Below are 20982 nucleotides of genomic sequence, written 5' to 3'. Positions count from 1 at the left end.
GAAAAAATAACAAAATAACAAAATAAATAATTGATATAAGAAATCTTTGAAAAAAAAAACTGATAAAATAAGTAAGATAAAAAAATAAAATAAAATAAATAAAAAAACTAGTAGGCATATAATGAAGAAAAGGAAAATAAAAAATAATTAATGTAACTTACCAAGGCTTAAAAAAAAAAAAGATGAAAAAAATTATAAAAAATAAAGATAAAATAAGAGAATAAAAAAATTTAATTGGATATATTTATCAAGATATAATATTCTATTTTTTTATCTTTACAACTTTTTTTATCTAAGATATTCTAAAGACTTGAAGTAATATTTTTCTATATAAGTTTCTTTCTATAAGATAGAAAAACGCAACTAAAGAAAAATGATGAAAAAAATAAATTAAAATAATATATATTTTATTATTTTCAAAACAGATGAAAATATTATTATTATTTTTTTAATTTTTAATTTTTTATTATTTATTTTTCAAAACTATTTTTGAAAATTGATGGCCAAATATATAAGTTTTTATTTTAAAAATAATTTTCTGTTTTACAAAATAAAAAATTATTTTAAAAACAAATGGTCTAATATGTAATGTTCCAAGTAATTATTTATTATCTCCTAAAAAAACAAAGTTAATAAAAGACAAAAGAAAAAAGCAAAAAAAAAAAATATGGGTTTTTATTATGCACTATCCCCACATAAATATTAAAATAAATAAAATAAAAAATAAAAAATAAAACATTATGAAGAATATGACAATAAAATTCAAAAAATAAAAATAATTTAGAAAAAATAGTAAATGGGCTCAGAGTTTGATAAGGCCTCGAAGTCATGATCTTAAATTGGATCGCTTTCTTCTTTAAGTGGTCCTGGATCCATTTTTGAGTCTGTAACGGCAACGGGGAAAACAATTATAGATTATGTCATTGTGCATCACAGAAAAAAATAAAGACTTTGGAGATAGAGGAACACCAGCGCTGTCAAAATTTATTTATTTATTTTATATTTCCTTGGTATAATCACCGGTCATAGTTAAACATAATATACTAATTTTTCAATTATACTTTTTGTGTCTGGTTTGAGGGTACTTCTATTGCAGTGACAGAACGGCAATTTCTTTTTTATTTTTTGATGAAATTGAAAGAGTAATTTCAAGACACAAACAGGGAGAAATATTTTTTATTTTATTTTTTTCTCTCTTCTCCTAAATAATAAAGGAAAGAAAATAAAGCTTGTAATTTTGCGTGAAGGAGTGAAATAATAATTAATTAAATATTTTGGTGGGAATATGGAAGAAGGATTGGTAAGGTGTGCGATGGGGCAGTGAAAAAGGCGAAGCCCATCAACGGCGAAACCCCAGGAAGCAGAAAGGTTGAAGGGAGTGAGATCTGTGAGTGTACCAAAACAAAAAAGGTAAAAGGAAGCGCAAATGGAGAAGAATCAGAGCAGAGGTGTGGAATGCTTGAACGTAATGGTGACGGAACCGTATTACATGTTCCATTTCCTCGCTTTCTTTTCCTACTTTGTCATTCGCACCTCCACAGCTCATCTACTCCTCCCTCACATCGCTCACCACCTCCTTCATCGAGTAATTCTCTTTCTCTCTGCCATTCGTCTCTGCAACTTCCCATCTCACAATGATTTGATCCTTCCTTCCTCTTTCTTTTTTTTTTTTTTTTTTTTTTAAGGAAATTCAAGCGGTTTTGACATTCAGTTTACTCATTGCCATCAAGGTACGGCCACCAACAAAAATCTTATGTTAGAATCTGTTATCTATCCGTTGTTGTTACCCGCAATTCTTTACCAAATCTGTATCTAAATTTCTCGGTTGAAAGCTCCCTGTTGTTCTAGTTTTATTAGTCTGTGTTTGATATTAGTTCGGTGGTATCTTTTGATGTTTATGTGGTAAAAAAAACAGTATTCGTTGATAGCATTGATATCTCTAGGTTATTTGTTATCGAATTGGAAGCTCTGAAGAAATTCAACATGAAATTTTCTGTTTTTTGTTTGGCTGCTTTATTGCAAACGCCCATCCAGATGAATGTGTGGTCGAACCTTAGCAGTCGGCTTTGACATACTGGGAATTCAAACACTTTTATATTACAAAGAAATACCAACAGAATTATAGAACTCTTACATGTGTGACGTGAATTTAACATTATCAAAGATTTAGGTATGACATGAATTCGGCTAAGTGGTTTGTTATGCTTTCTATTTGATTGTACCAGATGGTGAGGGAAGAAACATGGGAAACAATTATTTCTGATACTCTGTTTTTGGGAAAGGTAAAACACCTCAAACTTGTTTCCTGGTTTTGCTCTTTTTCATTCTATATACATATTTATATATATCTATATATATATTTAAAGTATAAACATATTGATTCAGTGGATACTAAGTTTACGAGCTGCTTTAAATATATATCTTTAGATTATGGACCAATTGGTCTATAATACACTTGAACTGAACCGTCGAACAATATAGACTATTATAGTAAATGATGGTTAATCTGGAGTTCGGTAAAACGTATAATTTTTTATGTATAAAATCTTACTGCTTTTCATATATGACTTGGCTTTACTTATGCTGTGTTTATGAGATTCCAAATGTCTTTTCTCTTATTTCTGACTTGAGGTATATATTATTTTTCAGGTTTTTCTTGTCATCCTTGCTTTAATTATGGATTACCACCTGGCTCTTTGGTACATAGTGGTTTTCATAGGTAGTATTTTGTACTAATTTTTCAAGTAAGGAAAATTTGGTGAAGGCTACAAAGAATCTAGGACCGCAAATTTAGTGCTACCCTCTTTTTTTGTGGTACTGTCATTTAAGTATCCAACTTTCAGGCTTTCTTATGTTTACCAAGCAACTCTTATTGTAATGTAATCCAAGAGGACTTCTTCCTTTAATTTTTACATATTAATTTCCTTTCCTTTTAAGACGGTTTAGGTGAGAATATGAGTGGCATTATTATCTGCACTGAATTTGACATTGAATATTTGATGATTCAAAATTGTCCTCACAGTAGATTTAATTGTTTTAATCTGAATTCGTATCTGTTGTGGTTTCCATTTGAATTCATATCTTTTGTGGTTTCCTTGTGCAGTGATATATATTTTAACTCAACAACCTGCTTTCCAAGGACTAGGTATGGAGTAAATTTGATGTTTTGTCACGATAAGTTTGTTTTGTATAATTATGTATTTTATATTATTATCATTCTGTTTCTAAAAGACTAAACATTACTCTGTTCCTATTCGATCAATTCACCTAGGTACTTGTAGTAAATTAACTCCATTGCAATTGGAAGCTGTACTGACAGAAGGGAATATATCAAGACTCTGGCTGGTTGGTAGTATGCACTTTCTTTCAGATTGCTTGTGATTTAAAATTTACAAAAGCTGTAAATGGATAGCTAAGCTCTGTGTTTGGCTGAGGCTGTTATGTTTATAGGTTGATACACATTCCATGGTAAGATGTATTTTCAATTTCATTCTAAGATTATGGATATTCATAATAATGTATATAAATTATACTAACAAGACCAAAAAGAATAGATTGCTGAGGCCTTATTTCTTATACGGATTCTATGTTGAGCAGGTTAAATTTGTTATATGGTTGCCTGCAATTTATTTTTAATTCATTTCACATTCATTAATATTGAATCACTAGATTGCATGTGAATTTTGCTAATTTGAAATGACAAGAAAATGTTCTGGATGAATTACTGAATTCCTATGATAGTGACCATTCGTCATTGGTGTATCTTCTTGTTATGTCTGGCTTTTTATATTTTTTATGTGTGACATAGTTAATCTTGTCAGGTAGAATTTCGTGCGTCATGTTCCTCAGCTTGCATACGCACAAGTCGATGCTTCCCTGAGCTCTCAATTACGTATGTTTCTTGCTTAAGAATCATCATGAACCAAAAACAATTCTCCTCGTTATATTGTGATTATTTTTCCCTATTGTCTCTTCATTCTTCTTATTACTTAATGCAAAGTAATGAATCTACTGACTTTGCACTTTTCTCATACTCGCTAATCTTTCTATATGGCAGATACTCAACCAAAAGTTTGTCTTTTGGGATAGTTGATCTTGGACTATTCCCAAATGCTGCTGCAAAATTTGGAATATCTCTTGGCGGTAAATGATAATAACCATCGAATGCCCTACTTTGAGATTTTTCTATTATACAAATCTTTAGTAAAAGTAACCCCTATGGGGACAATGTACCTGTAGGGAGCATGAGTCAACTTCCCACATACATCTTGTTTGAGAATGCAGCTGAAGTTGCACGCCTTCCTGAATTAGATTTTGAAGCCAAAGCTTATCATGCTCCCATAACAAAGGTACTAGAAAAATGACTTTGTCGAGACAGCATTTCAATTGCACAAGTAAATTCTTTTATATGGAAATGCACTTATTTCCTGACCTCATACATTGGGATAATAGGAAAGTCATGTTGGTGCAATTGGATGAATATCTTACTTGTAGGTTCGGTTCCCACCACACCCACACACAACAACCCCCCACCCCTCTCCTTTTTTTTTTTTTGGTACATTTATCTTCTACTTCTCATCAAAATATAGAGAAGCATTTTACTTTATAAAATCTGCAGTATGCTAATAAAAAGCAGAATGCATAGTGTGGTCCTCTGTTCACTGATTTATACAAATTTTTCATACATGAACTAATTGACTAGATTAAACTTCCTATTATAAGTTAGCTCGCTCTTTTTCTTGCTAGATCAATTTTTCACCTGGTTCCATGAGTGAGTGGAATGCTGTTTATATCTTGCATCTTATAAACAAAACCTCTGTGTATGTATTAGCAATCATCTTCAAGATTGAAGATTTCGACAAAATTCCTTTAATAGGCTATTTGGTCACAGTTCCAAATTAACTTAAAATATATTCAGATTTCCTCAAATTTGTGTTGGGTTTAACATTAATACCAGTAGACTTAGAAGAAACATGGGGAATATAAAAATTCCATTGTTGTTCTCAAATACATTAATTACATTGTAATTTGTAGTGCACAGTTATTTCATGTCTAATCCGCATTGTTATAGCTGGTGTTTGTAAAGGGAGCTTTTTTTATTTTTTTATTTTTTTTAATTGACTATAACTGACTCAACAGGAAAATTTTAATACGATTTTTGTTAAGGTTGCAGGAATTCACGAAACTAACCATTCTGTTTTGTTTGTGTTTCAGAAACTTCTTTCTAGATATTTTGAGCTAGATCGGCACCTTCTTGAGTACGTAAATGGCAAATAGGTGATTTTCATTAACATACACCGTATACTTTGGAGTTCCCCATGCTTACAATTTCAATCTTTTCTGTATTTGACGCTCTGAGTGTAAAGAATATTGAATTATGATTTGTATCCCAAGTGCAAGCTTGGGTTGGAAAATCATTTAGTTCTGCTTGGTACTGAATGTATTCTATTTGGCAACATTAGAATTCAACTCAAAATATATCCTTATGTTTCCATTTTGCATGGATGACAATGTTTCTATGAATTTGATGCGAGACTATTCTGCATAAATGTTTGCCGTGGAGCATGGGAGAGAATCATATACACTCTATGAACCCAACTGGGATAAAAGTAGCAAGATAAAGCACTCATTTGCAAAAAAATTAAAATTGCTCTGATTTATGAATAATACTAGGAATTCAATGAAGTCTACCAATTTATTAACCAAGTGATGAGGTGTTATTTTGTCATTGGTTGGTTATATGTGAATAATAATATATCATTTTGCCAAATCTTCTTGGTAAATATTTTTGGCAGGTTTTTTTGTATCGATAACATTACTCCTGATTTATTTAATTTAATAGGAGAGCGGGTGGTGAAAATCTGAATTCTGGTGGCTTTTAATATGGTCAATTAATTTTGGGCTGAGAAATTCTAAATCAAATAATGAAGATCATGATCATTACCAAATAATATTTACCAAATTCAAAATCAAATAATGATCTTTCTCTTTCAAGTTTCAACTTGCAAGACCCATGACAATGACAACAATCGTCTCTCCCTCTGTCAGAAAGTGGGCTTTTGTTTGAGTTAAGGTTCAAGCCCATAATAAAGTGCGTTCAATCCAGTGCTGTAGTCTGAGATCAGTAACACATTTATTGGCAAAATTAATAAAATTTTAAATACAAGCAAATTTAACAAGTTTAATATAAATTTACCCTTATCTAGTGAAAATTAAGGCATATTCATTTGTTGCAAATGATCGTTTTATCACATTACAGTGAAAGGTGTCATTCTGGAAATAATATATATATATATATATATATTGTTAAATTATAACTCATTATAACTAAAAAGAGAATTTCAGTCAAGTCAAAACGGGAAACTAAATTTGAAGGTGTTTAAGTGTAATTTCAGTGGTTTTTATAATGAACCAAACTAGAATACAAAATAATGTTGTAGGTTATCTAACAGTTACATATTGTTTGACTAGGATATAGAGTTAAGTTAACTGAGATATGAAGAGACAAATTGTAATTTCATTAATGAATTTATATTTAAAAAAATGCAAAATATATGAGGCTATTTTTCATATATTTTGAAAATGAAATTTTTTTTTTTTTTTCTGTTGGAATTGTAATGCATTAAGGTTGGGCTTAGGGGTCACAAAGCAAATGAGTTTGATTTTTCAATTTCTTTAATCGACATTTTAGTGTGGTGTGTTTGGTGAATTGAAATTAAAATTGAATACGTCCAAAAAAAATCATGAATCATGAAAATTTAAACACATGAGCAAATTTCTGGTACTGGAAAGGGGACAAAGTAAAATGTTACATATTAGATTGTTGTTTATTCCTACTAAACCAGCCAATTAAAATTGAAATATTGTTCATGAGTTGTGAATAGTACTCTACACAAACCTTTGCGTGCTACTTATCACATTGTTAAGTACCGAATGAGGTGTGGAACAATGATTATGTGAAGCACGATTTGGACATTTTAGTATGAATATGTTTGAAATTTGTATAGTTTTTTTTTTTTTAACTTTAAAAATAAAATTCAATAATTTTTTTAACATATTTAATGTTCATTTTGGTATGCGAAAAATATGATGTATATAAAATAATAATAATGATAATCAAAATACAAATATGAAAGTTAAACAATGATGAGGGATTATGGGAACGATGAGATTGTCTAGGCATGATTGATGCTTAAAATGAAAGCAAAGAAAACTGTCTTTAGTGAGAGTAAGGGTGGTATATATTGTGCTGGAAGACATGTTCCCCAATCACAACCCAAAAATGTATACATACAAAAACAGGCCAGACATGATGGCAGGTATGTTTTAAGCAAAAGCGGTAATTTAGGTGGTGTTGCCATAATTCCATCCAAATGTTGTTGATCATATAATTCACCAATATAAACTTTCTTTCTTTCATAAGGAAAATAACATCAATTATTATTTTAAATAAAATAATTAACTTTAAGATTAACATGATAATTACCATCACGTCCCACCACATCACGGATACTACAACAAACAACAATTAATATCAAAAACACAGTACAAGATGATCATTAATATCAGCAATTTTATATAAAATTAACCAGCCAAAACATAAATGTAACATAATGCAGTATACTTTTATATACAGATATAATATTTTAAAAAATACCCTTCAATTTGTAATGAGAAACATAACAATATGGAAGATGACCAAAATTATCACATCCCAGATTACATTTTTAGTTTGTGCCCAAAATTGTCATTCTAAACTAGATTTTTACTTTTAAATAAGATATCACCTGCTACAAACGAGAAATAGTACAAGAACAAATTTATTTTATTATTTTTTTTTCTTTTCGAATGTTTGGGTAGGGATTATGTTATATAATAATATTAGTAATATTTAAATATGTATTAAATATCAATTTAGAATTAATGAAAAAAGTGAATATTTTGTTGATGTGATTTATGAATTGTTTGTTATGACAGAAATATAGAAGCCTGGTTTTGGTTTTAGGTGGTGAGGAAGAACGAGACGTACAAAACAGATAGATGCGGTAGCCAGGCCAGAGAGGGAGGTGGGACCCAAAAGGTGTTGTCATAAAATTGTGGGAAAGCGAAATTTGCGTCAACACACAAAATGCCGCCGCCGAATATTCTCTCTCTCTTAAAAAAAATAATAATAAAATATATATTTTAAAAATCAGAGTGAAGGTGACAGTACCATACATCATCACCCAGCTGGGCCTTACATGGACCCCACACACCCTCTATTTCTACGCTGCCTATGGTGGGCCCCTCCATTTCCTTGTCGGCCCACGCTTAGGCCCTCCCACTCCCCACTTTTTTCTCAAAACCCCATTAACTTGTGCTTGGCGATGTTCCACATTTTTATTTTTTTTCCTTTATAGGAAATTTAAAAAAAAAATGTGCTTGGCATGGTTTATTTGCTAATTTATTTGTGTAGTGCATGATTATACAAATTGAAAATAAAATAAGTTAATGGGCGTATTCTTGAGCAGTGAGCTTAAATTATAAACAAAGCGAAATTGATACAAACCACTACTTGTGTGTCAAAAGTAAATTTTTTTTTTTTGGGGACCAATTTTAATTAAACAAATTTTTATTGATAAATTCTGAGTTTGCAATGAAATTTTAAACCATAAACTATTTTTTGACCACATAAATTAAGAGGTCCCTTTATAAAGTAGGGGAAGTGAGTGAGAAAGTGGGTTTAAAAAAATATATAAAATACAATGGGGAAGTAGATAAAAAGGAAGTTGGTATTTATTTATAGAATATGGTAAAAGTTAGAAAGCAAGAGTGAGTTGTGTGGAGTGTGGTTTTGTGTGTTAAGAACTTAAAAAATAAAAATAAAAAAAAAAATCGAAATTCCGTTACGTTGACGACGAAGAAGCAAAACTCACGCATTCCCAGAAGAGAATGTCTTTGTTTGTGCACCAAACTCTGTCACGCCGAAAGAAAGCGACACGCGTTCTGTTGCTAGTGGTCCCTCCCCGCATACCCCATTTCCGCTTCTGCTTGCGAGAAACACCTTACTGGTCCCCACCTGTTTTTTTTTTTTTTTTTTTCATCTTTACCATGTACCATTTACCATTTACCATATCCTCTAAACAAAAAATAATAATAAATAACTCCATACATGAGAGATTGCCTTTTTAAATTTATACTATCGCTGTTTTTTTAATGCTTTTGATTGGATTTTTTTTTTTTCTTTTTTCTTTCTTTCTTTTCTTGTGGAATAGGTTTTTGATATTTGAAGCAAGACATATATATATATATATATATGCATGCATGAGTCATAAACTTGCTAGTACAAAACCTTTTAAATAACTTGGTGTTGGATAGGTTTGAGGGTAATACATTCAGTTTGTCTTATTAAAGTAAACTCTAATATGAGTTAATATTAATTATACCCAAACTACATTAAAATTAATTTCTTTAAGAGCTTGCAAACTTAAGTGGTAGATGATTTTCATCGGTGTTTGTACTTTGCACTTGTCCATGGCTTAACTAATTAGGGATGGGCACAAATTGATTAAGATCAACCAAGCCAACTTAATAGAACTGGCTCGATTTAATTTGATTTGTTTAATTTGTGATTTATGATTGATTTGGTTGTGTTTAAACAAAATTTAATCTAAATTAAATTGATTGAAATAACTATATATACATATACTATTTTTAATTTATTTTATTGAGTGATTATATCTTAACAAATTTTAAAATTATTTAGTTCAAGATGTTAGAACTGTTAAATTTAAACTATTAAAAAATTAATAACACTTATTGAAAATTTTATCAAAATATTTTAAAATTACAAAATAATAAATAGTTTTAGCCAAAGTCCAAATCAAACTGAATAGATGATAATTAATATGATTTGGTTTGCCTTGGTTTATCCCTAATGGTTCAATTGGATTTGTAAAGAAAAAAGAAGAAAAACTATCATCGACTCCTAAAGCAGACAATTTTTACTTTTATGGTTGCAATTCTCACCAAGGACCAAGACCAAGACTTCAAAATTTAGCTATTCCCGATTTATATGAGAAATTAACCAAAGACAAACAAAAATGTTTAGAAGTGTCCATTTCATTTTACAAACAATATTCATTTTTAAAAAATAATAATATATATTATACTTTTTCTTGCCATGAATCCCAAATTTTAAGCATAATCCAAAAATATGATATATTATTAAGTCTAACAAAAAATAGGCTTAGAATAAACTAATGATATAATAGTAGTGCTTTTTGTTAAAATATTGTAAACTACTGCCATTATTTTTGTAATCATTTTTATATGTATATACCCTCAAAAAAGAAATCTGATCACATATGTTAAACGTACATTCAGAGCATAGGCATATGGTAAGGTAGAAAAGGTACAAAAAAATGAATCACATAGAAAAAATATGAATAAAAATGGAATTCCATTTATTTATTTATTTTTCTGTTGGGTTAAAAAAATTGGGATTCCAATGCAACGGAGAGTCTAAATTGGCATCCATAAAAACCATATTGCATTGCATCACCAATGCATGACGTAACTCTGTTCATCCTCAACCGGCGCGTGCAAATTCATATTTCTTCTTAAGCAACAAAAAAGCCCAATTTGCCTTTTTAAATAAATAAAAAAAGAAAAAAAAGAAGAAGAAAAGAATGGTACACATGGGGTGGGTGGTGGTGAGGAGCACCGAGCACGTTGAAAAGCTGAGAGGCGGAGAGAGAGAGGGAGGAGGAGGAGTCTTCACGCGTGCGGGGGCCACATAGTTCAGGGCCCCACACGTGTGGACCATATCCAGATATGGTCTGCTGGCTTCAATAAGAAGCTATTCACCAATCGACACTTGTCAACCGTTCACTGGTTTAACAATTTTTTTTTTTTACCAACAAATTTTTTTTTTTTTAATTATCAAATTCTTCGGTGGCACGCTTCTCTATTCTTTCTGCATAAATAAAGCCAGAGAGAGTGGCGGGGTATGTTATCACTTTTACCAGCCCACATGCTTTTGTCACAGCCGTTGACATATTGTTAAAAAATAAATTTTAAATTTTTTTATATAAAAAATAATAATCACCCAAAAAAAAAAATATATATATATATATATATATAAAATTTCATCTTTGAAGATGTGCCGTTGATGTTGCATGCTTTATCTTTATGTTTTTGTAAGGTAGATTAGGAGTTGGGGGATAACTTTTTTCAGATCAGACCACCCTCCTTTAAAAAAAAAAAAAAAAATTCCTTTTTTTTATACATATTTAATTAATGGAGGAAGAAAAATGTAAAGCATTAGGGCTGTAAATCAATTTAATAAGTAATCACCTAGTATTTAAGTCTTATCTTTAGGTGCGGAACATTGGATAATCCTACACCCACTTCACTTGGTCTGCCATTTCCAAAATTTTCACCAATTGTCTTTCTTTTTCATTTTTATTATTTATTATTAAAAAACAAATTGTTGAGGGTCAAGTTTGAAGGGGATAGATTTTAAATAAATGAGACAACCATCCATTGACTTTGTTAGATTAGGTGAATCCAATTGACCCTACGGAAAAAAATTAGAAGAGGAAGAAAAAATTAGCAAAGTCTTTAGTAAAAGTTGGCATACCCAACTTTTACTCGGAGAAAGACTATTAAGCTATGAATTTCCAACTTTTTGTGACTTGTCTGGTTTTGGTTTGCCTAAAATCCAAATCTTGTGGGTGTTCAAAAGGAATTTTGTGAAAATTAAAAATTTTGAATGAAGCTAGTTTGATTGGGTTTGTTATGTGCGGAATAATTTTGATTAAGTTGGTGATTTGATTAGATGATATTGACAGAAACACCGCGTGAATCGTCCTGATTAGTTTTCAATTAAAATTGCCATTTGTTTTGAAACTTCGAAGTTGAACACAACCGGAAATTTTTGATGAAATAAAAATTATAAAAACCACTTTTTTTTTCTTTTTTTTTTTTTTAAAGAAAACCCAGCAAAAAAATACAAAATAAAAAGTTTCTAGAATTTGTAATTACTCGAATGTTTCTATTATTTTAACATTTGGTAAAGCAATTGCTTGGACACACACTCAGAGATGAAATAATTAAAAGGGCATTGCTTGACAGCTCAATTAACCTTTTTCCCCTGCCAACTACTAAACAACAAAACACCATGTTTTCCCATTTTTTCCTTTTCAATAACTCCCAATCATATATACATATTGTAATAATTTTTCTTTTATCCATTGCATGAATTTATACATATATTTTTGATAAAAGTATAACAATTGTATATATAAAAATATCGAATAAGGTGGTTTAGTACCTGGGCATATGACCTTTATTTATGTATTTATTTTTTGTTATTCAATATATTATCCACCAGTGTTCACATAAGACTGTGTAGGGTATTTTTTTTTTCTATTATATATATATACATATAGTTTGTTTATAGTGCAGATGATTTTTATGCGGACTACAGTATTGATGATGATTTTTCATAGTATTGATGACAATTTTCTAAGAAACTGTCGTTAATACTATAAAAAACGATCACTAATACTGCGATTTTCATACGGACCGTTCTCACCATAGAATTTTCGTATATATATATATATATTGAATATGTGGAAGTCGAACTTAGAACTTTGTTGGAAAAACATAAAAAAGAACTTTACTAATAGCAATAGTAGGCTATTGTAGGACTTGAATATTTTCTATTCTGATAAACAGATCATTAATCAACCTTAAAACCTAAAGATCAACCTGGCAATGTCATAAGTGACGAGATAGGAATGAAGAGAAAAAGGTTTGAAACGAATTAATTTTGGAATAACCTGTTGAATTTGAGGAAGCTTGAATCAATCAAGTCAATTAATCCACATGGATGATTTTTGGATTACCAAAAGATGCATATGTGTTATTCTGTGTTTGATTTTTTCTAGAATAAACAAAGATGTTCTCTATGCATTGGCGTTTCTACACAATAATCAATATATCTGTTGTTTTCTGTATGACTTTTGTAATTTGTGGGAATATAAGTCTATATGCTTCAACAAAATTACTTATCTAAATCGAAAATTGAAATTTTATCCCCAAAAAAAAAAAAAAAAGAAGGAAAATTGAAATTAAAAATATTTTAAATATTACACAGACAAATATTTTTCTAGCGAGTTACTACTGAAAAAGATTTTAGTCTTGATCATATTATGCGAAGCCAATAAGATTAAAAAAAAAAAAAATTAAAGACAAAAATGAATAATTCATATAGCAGTCCGAAACCGAAAAAAAAAAAAAAAAAAAAAAAAGAAAAAGGAAAGAAAGAAAGATGGCAGGTTTCTTATATGACCATAACTATATAATAATGAAAGAAACATTTACGAGGTTGAAAATATTACATGAGAACTATTGGCGATTACCATTCTCGTGTACTTTTGAAAGAGTTGACGTCAAAAGTACTTAAGAGTACCTTACCTTAATTAATCAATCAATGAAAAAAAGCCCGTCATTTTACATGTACATGTATTTTTTCTGATGATGGAGGTTATTTTACATATGAATTTGAAAAATTAACTAGATTTACAGGTTTCCAAATTAATTAAAGAAATAAAAAGAAAAAAAAATACTGATATTTTATTTTTGCAATTTGCTTGAAACTCATTGTTCATCCATCCCCAAGTAGTATTTAAGAGTTCATGAAAAATATAAAGGTATACGTGCGAAGGAAGATGAAGATGTATGATATAAGATGATGCGGGAGGTTAAAAAAACAAGAAAAAAAAAAGAAAAAGCAAGGCATTAGAAATCACGCGCTGTAAGTGAAGTTGTGGAAGGAAGTGGGCATTGCTTCCTTATATTCCTTACAGACTAAACAGAGACAGGGTAAGAGAGAGAGAGGAGAGAGAGAAGGGTTTAAGTGTTGTTGGTAAGTGGCAAACAAACCCAGTGAAAGAAAAAGCAAAGAAGGAGCAGTGGTAGCAGCTAAAGCAACAGCAAAATAAAAAAGTAAAAAAGGAGAGAGAGAGAGAGAGAAGAAAATGATGTGAAAACAAGAAATGGTGATTTATTCTTCTGTATTGTTGTTGTGTCTGGTATTTTGGGGGTTTCTCTAATTCTAAGCCAATATTCCCCATAATTTTTTTGTATTTCTATCATTCACAATCTCCTTCACTAATCAAAAAAACCTTTCCTTTTGATGTATCATCTTTATCTGTCATCACTCATATCTGCATCTGTCATTGGTATCTACATATAAATATATAATATATATTACAAAAAACCACTAAGAATTTCACTTTCAGTTTTGGCTTTCACCTCCATGGCTCTTCAACAGACTTTTCTTTTCTCCTAACCTTATGCTTTGTCTTCCTTAATATGGGTCTCTGAAAACTCCGTTTTTAGAGTAAAGGGTTATTTGATTTTTGGAGAAAAAAGTGGTCCAAAACATCATTCTTATCTCAGAATAGTAAACAAGTTTACAGGGTGGATGTGGGTGATGAGCTGCTTCATTATTATGATCTATGAACTAGCTTCTTCTCTTTAAGACCATCTGCTTCCAAAGAAAAAGTTCTCTACAGCCAGCTGAACGTAAGGGGCATTCTTTACCAAAAGGTTTTTAATTTGTTTGTTTTTCATTTGAGATTTAGATTGTTCCATTATTAGAAAGACCTTATAGTTGCAGATACCATGCTAATGATGAACAATTTCATTCCTTTTTGATACAGAGCTATCATTATATTCTAAAAAACTTCAACAAGATTTAAACGTTATTCTTGATTTTTTTTTTTTTCCTTCCCATAATATAATTTTGATAGTGGGGGGATGATGGCGGTGACTTCGTCCTGCAAAGATGGGACCAAGATAGCAATGGACAATGGCAAGTATGTAAGGTACACGCCGGAGCAAGTTGAAGCCTTGGAGAGGCTCTACCATGAGTGTCCCAAACCCAGCTCCATTCGCCGCCAGCAGCTCATCAGGGAATGCCCCATCCTCTCCAACATCGAGCCTAAGCAGATCAAGGTTTGGTTTCAGAATCGCAGGTACAATTATTGCTTGGTTTACTCTTTCTAAAATTTTCAATCTTTGTGATGGAGAAAGAAAAGACTAAAATTTTTCTTTTGGCTGTTTTGTGTGTACGTACAGATGCAGAGAGAAGCAGCGGAAAGAGGCATCGCGCTTGCAAGCTGTGAATAGGAAACTAACAGCAATGAACAAGCTTTTGATGGAGGAGAATGATAGGTTGCAGAAGCAGGTGTCACAGTTGGTGTATGAGAATAGTTACTTCCGCCAACAGACACAAAATGTATGAAATTTTTGTCTTTTTTGGTTTCTTTTACAATATGATAAAGAGTAATAAGAAAGAAAAATTGCACATCTGATCGTGCGGTTTATGTTGGTTTGGTTTGTGGGCTGTGGAGGAGTAGACTGAACCGATCTGGGGGAAAATAAATTGTACACAAATTTGATTCGTACAAAATTTTCCTGGCTTTTTCTTGTAGCTGTATAGATTAAATTTTGTAATATATTTTGTCTCTTCGTTTTCTGAATATCACTGGTTCTTATGATTAGTTTCCTTGTCTTGCGTTGCAGACGACCCTTGCCACCACAGACACAAGTTGCGAATCGGTGGTGACTGGTGGTCAACACCATTTGACTCCTCAGCATCCTCCAAGGGATGCCAGCCCTGCAGGGTTAGTGAATTTTGCTTCTCCTTCTTGTTGGATCTTTTTCTTTCCTTGCCCTTCTTTCATTTTTTGATAAAATATGCTGGTTAATTGGATTTTCTTTGTGTTTTTCCAGACTAATGTCCATTGCAGAGGAAACTTTAGCAGAGTTTCTTTCAAAGGCAACTGGAACTGCTGTGGAGTGGGTCCAAATGCCTGGGATGAAGGTTGCTGACTCTCTTTTATGCTATTACTCAATGTCTCGAAACATCATATTATTATTCTGTCTTTATTGCCAGGACAATTTACTTTGCTAACCTTCTAAGCAACATCCAAACATATTAAGATATTTTTGGTTGCCACTAGAAACATTCAAGTATTCTTTATTCACATATTTTATTTTTTGACGGAGGCGAGAATATAATGCTCTTATTGCCTTATTTTACATCATTACCAGTAGCTAATTTGGAAAGAAGTAGGTGTTTAAAGTGCTTTGTTAAATCTTTTCTTCATTCCTGTTTACCTTGTTTTAGCTTGCGTTTCAGTGAAGTTCAAGTTACATCAAAAAATAATTAAGGAAATAATAATCCTTTCTTTCTTTCCAATATCATTCAAACAGATGGAAATCTAATTTCATGGCACACCGAACACTCCTCTATAACATATTTCATTCTTGCAGTTTCCTTTTGTTGCCTTCCCTAGGACAGCCAATACGATCAATATTTAAATTTTGTGATTCTTGGGCATGCTGAAATGTTTCTGATAGAAAATAGTTTTAAAATTCCAGCTTCTAATTCTTTAAGTGTAAATCCTTGCAGCCTGGTCCGGATTCCATTGGAATCGTTGCTATTTCTCATGGTTGCACTGGTGTGGCAGCAAGAGCATGTGGCCTTGTGGGTTTAGAACCTACAAGAGTAAGTTGCTCATCTGCTTGTTATGGATAGTATTACTGTTGATGGAGTTTTGTTAAATATTCTTCAATGGAATTCTTTACAGGTTGCTGAAATCCTCAAAGATCGGCCTTCATGGTACCGTGATTGCCGAGCGGTGGACGTTCTTAATGTGCTGTCCACTGGAAATGGTGGAACCATTGAACTGCTTTACATGCAGGTAGCTGCTAATTGTTTTCGGGCTGTTTGTTTTGAAATGTAATTGATGGTACACCTGCCAACTAAAATTTGAATTTTTATTGCATTGATTTAGCTCTATGCACCGACTACTTTAGCACCAGCTCGTGACTTCTGGTTGCTGCGCTACACTTCTGTTTTAGAAGATGGAAGTCTTGTGGTATGCAATTCCTGAATTTTTTTGTTGCAAAATGCTAGCCATATTTGACATACTGTTTCACCCTGTATAATAGTTTCTAAACTCATTATGGTGCTTATTTAGTTGTTTGATTTGTAATAGGTCTGTGAAAGGTCACTTAACAACACTCAGAATGGTCCAACTATGCCACCAGTACAGAATTTTGTGAGAGCAGAAATGCTGCCAAGTGGTTATCTTATAAGAGCCTGTGAAGGTGGTGGATCAATCATTCATGTAGTTGATCATATGGAATTAGAGGTATATAGCATTCTCTACTTTATATAGTAAGGCAATTCTCTTGCTTGTAAGTTTTTAATACTGATTTTCTGATTACTTAATCTAGCCTTGGAGTGTACCTGAAGTGTTGCGCCCACTTTATGAGTCATCTACACTGCTTGCTCAGAAGACAACAATGGCGGTAAGGCTTTTTCTTTCCTGTATAGTTATTTTAGTAATTTCATTCTTGTACTTCTTTGACCCATTAAATGCTATGATTCATATGCTGTAGATGTTCCATGCATCGACTCATGTATCGAATATGAACTCATATTGATTAACAGAACATGGCAAATCACATACTTGAAAGGAGATATGTATTAAATTTGGTACTTCACAAGTCATACTCTAACATAGATTCTTTTTTACGCAACAGGCTTTGCGCCATTTGAGGCAGATTTCTCAGGACGTTTCTCAGCCAAATGCTACTGGTTGGGGGAGAAGGCCTGCAGCTCTACGTGCACTTAGTCAGAGATTGAGCAAGTGGGTTTATATAGTCCTTATATTGTTTCTTGATCTGTCTCTTTCACTCTATTGGAAACTTATAGATTTTATGATGTAGGGGTTTTAATGAAGCAGTCAATGGATTTACTGATGAAGGATGGTCGATGTTAGAAAGTGATGGCATTGATGATGTTACCCTTCTTGTGAACTCATCTCCTAGCAAGATGATGGGTGTAAATCTTTCTTATCCAAATGGATTCCCATCTGTGAGCAATGCTGTGTTATGTGCTAAAGCATCAATGTTATTGCAGGTATGGGTTATTTATGTTAAACATATGGTCAGTGACCAGGGAAATATATGAATTCAAATCTACAGCTTATTTAAACATGGAGCAAAAAGCTTCAAAAATAAACTTTTTAAATTTGATGTTGTAGTTTTTTGCTTCATTAAATACTCACATTCATTCTGACATTCTGACTTTTGCTTATTATTTGTGCTTCCTTTTGTTATTTTTCCTAGAATGTTCCTCCTGCAATACTTCTCAGATTTCTGAGAGAACACCGATCAGAGTGGGCGGACAGCAGTATTGATGCATATTCAGCTGCTGCCATTAAAGCAGGTCCTTGCAGCTTACCAGTGTCTCGTGCTGGAAGTTTTGGGGGTCAGGTTATTCTTCCATTGGCTCACACGATTGAGCATGAAGAGGTAAAGACATTAGTATTGAGCTTTATTTGTGTGGTTATTAATTAGTTGTTTTCAGTTGTGAAAAAAATTGTTGTCTGATAACAGTTCATGGAGGTTATTAAGCTCGAGAATATGGGCCATTATCGGGATGATATGATTATGCCTGTTGACATTTTCCTTCTGCAAGTAAGTATTTTTCCTCTTATTATATGATTCATAACATAAAATGCATGCATGTAAATGCCGATCAGTCTTTATGTTCTTGAAACTAATTTGGGTGTCTCTCGCAAAACAATATAAGCCTTATGGTCAGATCTCTAATTTTTTTTTTTTTTTTTTTTATGGGTCAAACATTTTAACTTTTAGTTATGTTCAATCGGTCCCTCATTTTTCTCATTTTGTAATCCACAGCTCTGTAGTGGAGTGGATGAGAATGCCATAGGCACCTGTGCTGAGCTCGTCTTTGCTCCCATTGATGCCTCCTTTTCAGATGATGCACCTATTCTACCTTCTGGTTTCCGCATCATTCCTCTAGATTCTGGGATGGTAAGTGTTCATCTCATATTGTAAGGAAACAAAATCTTTCTTTATTAGGGTTCTCTCTCTCTTCCTCCTGTTTATATTTTTTCTAATATGAGCTCAAATAAGTTGCAGGATACACCTAGTCCAAACCGTACACTTGATCTTGCATCGGCTCTTGAAGTTGGACCCACAGGAAACAGAGCTTCTGGTGATAATGCCAGTAATAGTGGGAATAGAAAATCTGTGATGACAATAGCATTCCAATTTGCTTTCGAAATGCACCTTCAGGAAAATGTGGCAGCCATGGCTCGACAGTATGTCAGGAGTATTATTGCATCCGTACAGAGAGTGGCACTGGCACTATCCCCTTCCAATTTTGGTTCTCATGCTGGTTTTCGGCCACCACCTGGATCTCCTGAAGCACAGACACTTGCTCGTTGGATTTGTCAGAGCTATAGGTGCGTCATTTAAATCCTTTATCATGCATCCCCATGTATCCAATTTAGAGTTCTGATCATCTACTTGCTACTTTGATATGATGCCGTGGAGTATGTACCATACCCATGTATAATTTTTGGACTTATCAATCTATACTTAAAAAAGTAGGACAAAATAGCGGAAACTCATATAGCTGAACTGAACATGCCTGGAGTTGGTGTACATGGCGAAGAAACCGATAAGTTCTTATATAGATGGACCACAGGCATATCTCACTGGGAGTTATAACTTAATTTTATCCTTGTTTTCATAAAGGATCATGACATGCCAATTTAATATGGAAAGATTAAAGAGAATGTCTAAAAACTCTCTTCTTATGGTTAAATTGGTCAGGCATTGAAGATGTTTTCTGCAGTTGGTTATTTCATTATGGGACCTTATTGTAACTTACATTATTGTGATGATCTTTTCAGGTGCTATCTAGGAGCAGAACTTATAAAAAGTGAAGGAAGTGAATCTGTTCTTAAATCCCTGTGGCATCACTCAGATGCAGTACTATGCTGCTCCTTGAAGGTATCTGCATAATTTTTTTTTCTTAGTTTGTTTAGTTTCTATAAATTCTTTCATCTGCCTATGCATAAAGGGATCTAAATTTAGTTGAAGTTTCTCGCTACTCCACTATTACAGTTATTAGTTACTCTAATCGGAAGAAGTTAGGAGGTTGTTCTTTCATTTTAACTTTACGAATTGCCTTTACTCTCTTCCCCATAATATATAATCTGTTTCATGGTTTTGTCCAGGCATTGCCAGTTTTTACATTTGCAAATCAGGCAGGACTTGACATGCTAGAGACGACCTTGGTTGCGCTTCAAGACATTACTCTGGAAAAGATTTTTGATGACAATGGAAGGAAGACCCTGTGCTCGGAGTTCCCACAGATAATGCAGCAGGTATGGTACTTAAAAGATTGTTTCACTAATATTGAATGACACTTGAGAAAGATAAATACTTTGGTTTCTGTTGTAGCAAGCAGATCATAGCCTTTTCCATTATTTAACCTTTTTTTGTGGTTGTGGGAGCAGGGTTTTATGTGTCTTCAAGGTGGTATCTGCATGTCAAGCATGGGAAGGCCAGTTTCATATGAGAGAGCTGTGGCATGGAAGGTGTTGAATGAAGAAGAAAATGCTCACTGTATCTGCTTCATGTTCATTAACTGGTCGTTTGTATGAAACCCCTTAGACATAATTTAGCTTTTCAGGGTGTAAAAAAAAAAAAAAAGAAGGAAAAAAAAATTTCTTTAGGTTAGAACCATCTCCATTTTATCCCTTTGTATGGATAAATCTGTAACGTGCCCAAAAAACCAGTTTGAGTAATGCAGGATCTATTGGCATCTGGGTCCCCATTTTTTTGTTATACTTGCTAGGATTTGCATTATGGTTTTCTCGTATCATTATGCATTTGCCTCTCTCTCTCTCTCTCTCTCTCTCTCTCGTGTTTTTTTTGGCTATATTATAGGGTTTAAAACCTAGTCTGACTTTAATCCTGCAGGGTCAAAATTAAACACTTTTACGGCTTAAATTCCCTTTTGACTTTTTTTTAAATACAAATTACCTATCCCACATTCGGTGAAACAAATAAAAGTGTTCAACCACTAGATTT

The 20982-nt window shown here is 32.4% G+C and overlaps 2 protein-coding genes across 3 annotated transcripts; both read left to right on the top strand.

The window, feature by feature from the left end:
* The first annotated feature begins 973 nt into the window (after nucleotides 1-973).
* Nucleotides 974-5501, top strand: LOC107420456 (uncharacterized). The gene is made up of 10 exons (XM_016029420.4): nucleotides 974-1585; nucleotides 1686-1730; nucleotides 2226-2282; nucleotides 2650-2719; nucleotides 3104-3145; nucleotides 3272-3345; nucleotides 3822-3892; nucleotides 4058-4143; nucleotides 4240-4349; nucleotides 5215-5501. Exons 1-10 carry the CDS (start codon nucleotides 1427-1429, stop codon nucleotides 5275-5277), a joined length of 777 nt encoding a protein of 258 aa, XP_015884906.1. The 5' UTR covers nucleotides 974-1426; the 3' UTR covers nucleotides 5278-5501.
* An 8377-nt stretch (nucleotides 5502-13878) lies between these two features.
* On the top strand, nucleotides 13879-20736 carry LOC107420449 (homeobox-leucine zipper protein ATHB-15). 2 transcript variants are annotated; one of them, XM_048476272.2, is made up of 19 exons: nucleotides 13879-14601; nucleotides 14805-15029; nucleotides 15133-15292; nucleotides 15580-15680; nucleotides 15790-15880; nucleotides 16472-16567; nucleotides 16650-16763; nucleotides 16857-16940; nucleotides 17061-17216; nucleotides 17302-17376; nucleotides 17611-17717; nucleotides 17797-17989; nucleotides 18199-18384; nucleotides 18469-18549; nucleotides 18775-18909; nucleotides 19018-19343; nucleotides 19797-19896; nucleotides 20124-20273; nucleotides 20406-20736. In XM_048476272.2, the coding sequence occupies exons 2-19, from the start codon at nucleotides 14812-14814 to the stop codon at nucleotides 20550-20552; spliced, it is 2520 nt and encodes an 839-aa protein (XP_048332229.2). In that variant the 5' UTR covers nucleotides 13879-14601; nucleotides 14805-14811; the 3' UTR covers nucleotides 20553-20736. The 2 variants fall into 2 exon arrangements, with proteins under 2 accessions (XP_048332229.2, XP_048332228.2); XM_048476271.2 differs by having other exon boundaries at nucleotides 13880-14577.
* Nucleotides 20737-20982: the final 246 nt, after the last annotated feature.

The sequence above is a fragment of the Ziziphus jujuba genome, chromosome 5, assembly GCF_031755915.1.
Source record: "Ziziphus jujuba cultivar Dongzao chromosome 5, ASM3175591v1".
NCBI lineage: Eukaryota > Viridiplantae > Streptophyta > Magnoliopsida > Rosales > Rhamnaceae > Ziziphus > Ziziphus jujuba.
Note: the sequence above shows the minus strand (reverse complement) of the source record. Positions and strands in the feature narration are given on the sequence as shown.